Source organism: Saccostrea cucullata, unplaced genomic scaffold (genome assembly GCF_032062105.1).
Source record: "Saccostrea cucullata isolate Sc308-1 unplaced genomic scaffold, CSIRO_AGI_Scuc_v1 ctg8281, whole genome shotgun sequence".
Classification (NCBI taxonomy): Eukaryota; Metazoa; Mollusca; class Bivalvia; order Ostreida; family Ostreidae; genus Saccostrea; species Saccostrea cuccullata.
Window position 1 is genome coordinate 20,290 of NW_026928215.1, and position 7,062 is coordinate 27,351.

General features: G+C 35.5%; 2 protein-coding genes across 2 annotated transcripts; one reads left to right on the plus strand and one right to left on the minus strand.

Annotated features, from left to right (window-relative positions):
* The first annotated feature begins 741 nt into the window (after positions 1–741).
* On the plus strand, positions 742–3,293 carry LOC134276792 (putative nuclease HARBI1). Its single transcript, XM_062759074.1, has 3 exons — positions 742–1,345; positions 2,652–2,764; positions 3,144–3,293. Exons 1-3 carry the CDS (start codon positions 925–927, stop codon positions 3,291–3,293), a joined length of 684 nt encoding a protein of 227 aa, XP_062615058.1. The 5' UTR covers positions 742–924.
* Positions 3,294–4,204: 911 nt separating this feature from the next.
* LOC134276794 (uncharacterized) lies at positions 4,205–6,343 on the minus strand. Its single transcript, XM_062759077.1, has 5 exons — positions 5,915–6,343; positions 5,174–5,238; positions 4,936–5,082; positions 4,672–4,785; positions 4,205–4,568 (listed from the first exon to the last, which is right to left on the minus strand). Exons 1-5 carry the CDS (start codon positions 6,127–6,129, stop codon positions 4,312–4,314), a joined length of 798 nt encoding a protein of 265 aa, XP_062615061.1. The 5' UTR covers positions 6,130–6,343; the 3' UTR covers positions 4,205–4,311.
* Between the last annotated feature and the right edge of the window lie 719 nt (positions 6,344–7,062).

Here is a 7,062-nt window from a genome sequence, read left to right on the forward strand (position 1 = left end):
AAGTTTACGGGTCCGGTAAGTTTACTCAATATACATTAAACATAATACATCATACACCGCACCCGATCAGAATACCGAACCCGTTCCAAATATAGTTTACAGCATTTCATCAACAATCTTTACAATTTAAATTTGTGTCGGTATAATAAAACAGTTTGATAACATTTTTAGCAGTGAATACTGTAATATATTCATTGAATAAAGTGATATCCTGTCATAGTGTGAAAGGATATCAAAATGATATCCTTTCGCAGTGTGACAAACAACAAAAGTGCGGTAAAACTCTCGATTTACATTCCAATAACAAAGAATGTTGTAAAAAATACTGCTTGGTCCTTAGGAAATAAACCATTCTGACTACAATAAAAGTGCCAAAGATCCCCCAAATACGTAGTTGAAATCCTTATTTACTACGTTTTCAATCTCATAACACTTGGCTATGACGTCTTAACCGCTTAACTATGATGACTGCATTAGAAAAAGGCAGAGGAGAAAGGAAAATGAAAGAAAATGTATTAAATAAAAAATTCAATGTTTTTAGTTGAATGAGGAAATTATTTCACTCGTTAGACTGGATTTTTTTTTTCATATTTTCACTCGTGCTTCGCAATCGTGAAAATATCGAAAAATCCTGTCCCACTCGTGAAATAAATTTCATATTCATCTAAAAAACATTGAGTGTCCTCTACATAGTATATCATGGAGGGAGTTAGCAAGATTCAAGTTCCCCAAGACCAGGCCCCGCCGTCACCAACATCCCTCAACTCAACACTCAGCCTCAACTCTGAGGTTTTCCCTCAAATATCTCACCTCACCCTCAAGTCACCGTCACCAAAAAAAATTGAGGGATTTTCCTGAGGAAATCCTCAAATATTTAAGGATAGCTTCATAGCAACCTTAAAAATTTCCTCAAGCAAATTTAACATGGCTGGCAGACGTCGTAGACGACGTAGGTTTCGGAGATATCGCAATCGACCGTCAAAAAGGGTGATACGAGATCGACTGAACCCCTTAGAAGCCTACACAGACGATGAACTTTTTGACCGCTATCGATTTAGACAGGCTTCAGTCGTGTATTTACTGGACTTGATAGGTGGAACTTTGATAGGTAGTACAAAAAACAATGCCTTACCTCCGCTCTTACAGCTCTTCGTGTGTCTGAGGTTCTTTGCGACAGGCGCCTATCATAAACTGATAGGTGATAGCATGAATGTGTCTGAGTCAACTGTCGGTAGATGCTGTAGATCAGTCACTAATGCCATCCTTACTGTAAGACAACAATTCATTGTTTTCCCTAGAGACGAACAAGCACGGAAAACGAAGCAAGAGTTCATCAAAATTGCCGGTATGTTGTTCGTCGTTTTGTTTTCTTTTCTACTTTCTCTTTCAAAACTTACATGTAGGAAGGATAACTCGTTCTTTTCGATTTCGTGCATGTACAGGGTGTTTCACAATATATGTCACACATCTAAAGAACACAAGCTACATATATTATATATCATTTTAATCAGCATTTATTCAATTTTTGTTTGAAGACACAGTTAACTCAAATGTAAGATTTGTAAATTATAAATGCCTAATGGACCCGATTCAGGCAATAATTGATATTTTTATTAAAATATTATAAGAATGTGTTTTTATGAGCAATTTATTTTTCTTTAATTTTACATTCTCATAAAATGCAGTGATTGTCGATTAGCGACGATATTTGTTTTGAAGCAAGGACTGGTAGAGCGGAAACGCTGATTGAAAATAGTATTCGCCGACTCAAATTCGTTTTAATCTCAACTAACCTTGAAAATTCAATGTCCACCATGAGTATGCTACAAGTGCATCCTATCCACCAAAATAGGGACTTCGATATGTGTATAATTTGACAAATATTCGAAGAAAATAACATTGCTTATGCATGCGACCATTCAGTTGTTAAAGAGATCTCGAGTTATGCATGAGATGAAGGATAAAATGTTACGATAGTATTACGCAATCTCCATAATTCACCTCTTATACTATTTTATTTTTGGTAATTATAAAATTTTAAATATTGGCTATAATATAAAGACGTTGCAGTGGCAGATCTAGCAATTTAAAAAAAGAGAGAGAGAGGGGGGGTGTCCAGGTGTCCAACACTCATGCATAAAAGCACTTCAAACCTGGCAACACCGAGTTTTCAACAGTTCTATGGGGGACTTTGACAAGCCAAAAACAAACAAACAAACAATTAAAACAAAAACACAAACAAGCAAGCATTAGATGTACATGTAGCTATAATTCGCTGGGATCTTCCATTGGTTTCAAAGTGAAACATTGTGTAGGACGTGTTGGTAGTCCACCCAGGGCTGGCATTGCATGTCATGTGACGGTACTCGGAGGAAAGCATATTAAACAAGGGAACTCTATTTGACCCCCTCCCCCTGCACGATTTAAAAGATTTAATAAATCATTTTTTGTGTATGGCGATGGGCCTCTACCCCGACCTCAAACTGCCCCCTCCCATAGCCTTTACAAGATCCCACCTCTGCTAATGTCTATGTTTTTTTAAAGGGATGTCATATCTATATATATATATATGTACTATTTTTACCACACATTGTAAGTTAGACAATAAATAAAAACTTAAACACTATACATTGTATAATAAATTTACACAGGATTCCCGAACACACTGGGATGCGTTGATGGAACATTCATTAGAATTATGGCTCCAACTGAAAATGAACCGGATTTTGTGAATAGAAAGGGATTCCATTCTTTGAATGTACAGGTCAGTATTATATTTCTTCTTTATTTTATTTGTTGTTTTATCTCACATCAAATGCTTCCAATGTTGAAGTTATAGACTATTTAATCAAAACATCAGTGATATGAGCGTCGTATTTGAAAGGGGCAGCCAATGAAAAAATCTATTCCCCTGAAAAAAGGACTTGATAAGCAGAATTTTATTTTAAAAGTCATTTGAACTCCTAATTACTAAATCATATTTAGCTGACTATACTGCAACAAAAAGTTGCCTCCCACACCCCTTCTGATGCTACGAGACTACATATCAATATTATTTTTATTTAAATTCTTTAACTCTGCAGCATTATATGCAATTTATCAGCCATCTTAAAAAGTTAGGGTTTCATTTTGATTTCAAATAGATGGTTTGTGATGCCAACTTCCGATTCACGAGTGTGTGTGCCAGCTGGCCCGGTAGTGTCCATGATAGCAGGATTTGGCGGGAATCCTTCCTTTGTCGACAATTCGAAAGAGGTAAACAACTTTATTTATATTTTACTAAAAAATATTGATACATTTGTTTATCGATGGAGAAGGGAAACAAATTTGAAATGTTGAAGGTTATTATTCAAGAAATTCAATTAAGAAACTCGTACGTTTAGGTGAACACAATGGCGTTTTGTTGGGCGATTCTGGATACCCCTGTCGACGCTATTTAATGACACCATACCTCAACCCGCAGACAAACGCTCACCAACGATTTAATGCATCTCTGTGTCGAACCAGAGTTCTTATTGAGCAAAGTTTTGGAATTCTGAAACGGAGGTTTTCCTGTCTTCAAGGAACTCTGAGGTAAAGAAGCTTTGCATTATTTAGATGAAATACATGCAACTTCTAAAAAACATATTTTGCTATATTCAGTAAATAATACCCTCTATAATTTTTTAACAGATAAACCGTCTAAATATTTCATATTGGCTCCAACTAAAATTATTGACAGCCATCTCTTGGGGAATACCACAATCAAAATACATCTAATTAAGTAAAAATTCAAATCTAATTTGATTTTTTTTTTACAGAACGGCCCCTGAACAGGCAGTAGCATACGTTGTCGCTTGCGTCATCCTTCATAATCTTGGGATTCGAACTGGTGATGTGATGGATAGATTGGACCAGCAAGAGGATGCATTTGACCCGACGGCCCACCAAGTTGTGTGCAATTCTCCAGAGGGAAGTCACTTGCGAGACTATATCGCACAGACGTATTTCGGGTAGAGCTACATGTAGGTATGCACATATTCATAAACACTTGCATATTTTTGAATTCATAATACCGAAGATCACACAACTTACGTGTATGTATACAACTATACATTGATTCAACCAATGACAATTATTTATATAACATTTTTTTGTCTATTTCAGGTCATTTTCAAGTGGTTGACGGTTTATAGTGACATATGTTTCAGAATTTCATTTGATATACTGAAGTACATACGTTTATTTATAGTTTAAAAAATAAATATTTCACATTTACTGATCCCAATTCAAGAGTTTGTGATCTATTCAGAGCCTCTCAAAAGTAGTAAGTCATTGACAAACAGGGTTTATGATGAATTCTGGAAATTCAGAACTTAATTTACACAATAAATATGATTTTTTAATCTCAAGCATTTCAATCTCCGTTTGCAATTTTTTCTCCTCTAAGGCTAATTTCTTTTGTTCTTGAACAAGCTTGTTTATTTGTTGTGTCAGCTTCTCATTTTCAAGTTTACTATTTTTTATCTCTAGATCATCCAAGATCTCTCGTGGTACCATCTTCCTCTTCTTTTCCTTAGGCCGTACATCTTTCACAAAAAATATAAATGCAAATATATACACTGTACTTGCGTATGTACCATCTTATCAAAGATTAGTGTTAATATATTTTTAAAATGATAGGTATCTTACCTGAATTTGTACTAAATGATAAACTTAAACCGGGGCTCTTAGAGGATGTTGAAGCATCACCGGTTCCTTCAACAACTGCTGCTAACTCTTGTGTTTGGACAGATGTTATTGGTTCTATAATTACAATGTACATGTATATTAAATGTTTAAAGTTTTCCGTGGTCCCAAAATATGACATTTTTTTAAATCTTAACTCTACTAGAGAAGGAGAATTTTACTCTGGCAAAGTTCTACCTCTGAAATAAGTGACATTGTTTAAATTACCATCGGTATCAATGCTTCCCACCAGGCCAACAATGTTGGGTCGCGTATCCATTGCCTGATACAAGGCCTCCTCTGCCTGAGTGAGGGGCGCTGATGGTGGACCTCCCCCAGTCTTGGGCCTGCGTATGTCATCAATTTTCTCTTTTGCTACAATTGATGGCGATTTTAAACATTTCTCATTGATAAATATTTCCCACAAATACTTTGCTCAACTCTAAAAAAAGTAATAACATTTTACCTCTCTGTTTGATGTTGTCATACTTTTTGTAGATGGAGTCAGATGTTCTGTCGTTTTTAAATTGTCTGTATAAATGAAATTAAAAACAAAACATTGATAAATTCTAGTTTGTGTTTGACAAATTTGACATCTCACTTTAAAAGTGTAACATTTTCCTTTAAATATAATAGTGGATAATCACATAGAATATACTTAAACATACCCGGTAATTATATTTTGTTTATTTAAATAGTTATATTTTTGTTTTGTTTGTTAAAAAAATATTTTTTTTTGTAGTCATTTATATTCGTTTTCTTGTATCCTATTTTTAAAAAAATCTGTAGGGTGGTCAAATTATTTCCCCCCATTTGGGACTTGATTTTTTATTTTAAAATGAATTTCTTTAATCTCCAATATTATTAATGTCTGAAGCCTCGGTCTGAAGTGGTTTGTACCTATATTTGAGCCCCCACCCGCTTTCGTCGTTTATGACCAGAAATGGTATATAATACACGACATAACGGTGTAACCAACATATGTGATGCTGTTTAAGATGAGATTTTATTAAATTAACGGAGGAATTTTGATTAACCGTGGGCATTTACGGTTACGACAGAAAACATTGTCCGTATTAATTTAGGACTGGAATATACTGGGATAAAATTTGTGTTTACACCTACAAAGGGAGATCACAGCGAGAATCGTCTGGTCATGGGTCAAAACAAAAAGTAAGTGAATTCAGATTGATATAACAGTACTTACAAATTCAGTGTGTCAGTGATGGACTTCCAAGTTTCTTCTTTTACCTTTCCATGTTTCCCTTTAACCCCCGCCCCTTTCATCTTTCCAAATAGTTGTTGTTCGAATTTTAAAACCTCTTCAATTAAAGTTATCTCCTCCTCGCTGGTCCAATTAGCCCCCCGTTTCCTTTTACCCCCTGATATCAACCCAATTATGTCTTTCTCAGCCATTTTCATACAAAATAATACACAGACGACAGATATTTATTGCGTAAAATCATTACGTAAAAATTCCGCGAAAGTGCGCGATGTTATTGATGTAACACCTCAACTGAGTTGAGGGAAAAAAATCACCTCTATTGAGGTGATACTCAGTCTGTTTGGTGACGGTGAATTGAGGAAATCCTCAGTTAGGGAAACCTCAAGGGGTTTGAATTGAGTATTGAGGGTGAGGTTGAGGAATTTTGGTGACGGCGGGGCCAGGACTATTTCCCGAGGTGCAGCGCGATATACTTTAACTGTATACTAATATTTTTCAAATCAACATCATAACGAGGTGATAAAAAAGTTCGCGGACTAATTGTATAACTTCCGAAAAAAAAAAATGATATCTAGGGTTTTCAGTGCTGAAAATTTTTCAAAGTAGTCCTCTCCGATTTTAACGCGCATCTTCAAAAGTTTTGCCCATGCGCGGAGCACGTGATATAGGCGGTCACGTGACATGCTCCTTAGCGTTCTGTCACAGAAGCTTAAAGATTATTCAGACTAACATATTTCTTACCATGGAAGTTATTTTTTACAACAAAAACAGTCCATTTGTCAGAAGTGGCCAGATCTCGGCATTAGTATGGGTGGATAATGATATCCTTTTTCAGAATGAGCATGGTGACCATCAAAACCCAAGTCCTGTGTCTTTGGAGCGTCGTTTTTTCAATGTGGATAAAGTATGGGTGCCTTCTTTTTATCATACATGTATCTGATATGTTTAAAGTCTAAAGTAAACGATATTTTAGGGATTAAATCATTACATTATTGTAAAGATATTCAACTATTTTTCAAACTGTAATTTGGGGATCTTTCATTTCAAATTGCTTAACAAATGACACATCTCTTCCCCAGCTTGGTTGCCCTGGGCGACAGAACAAACATCATTTTTAACATCTCCCTTCC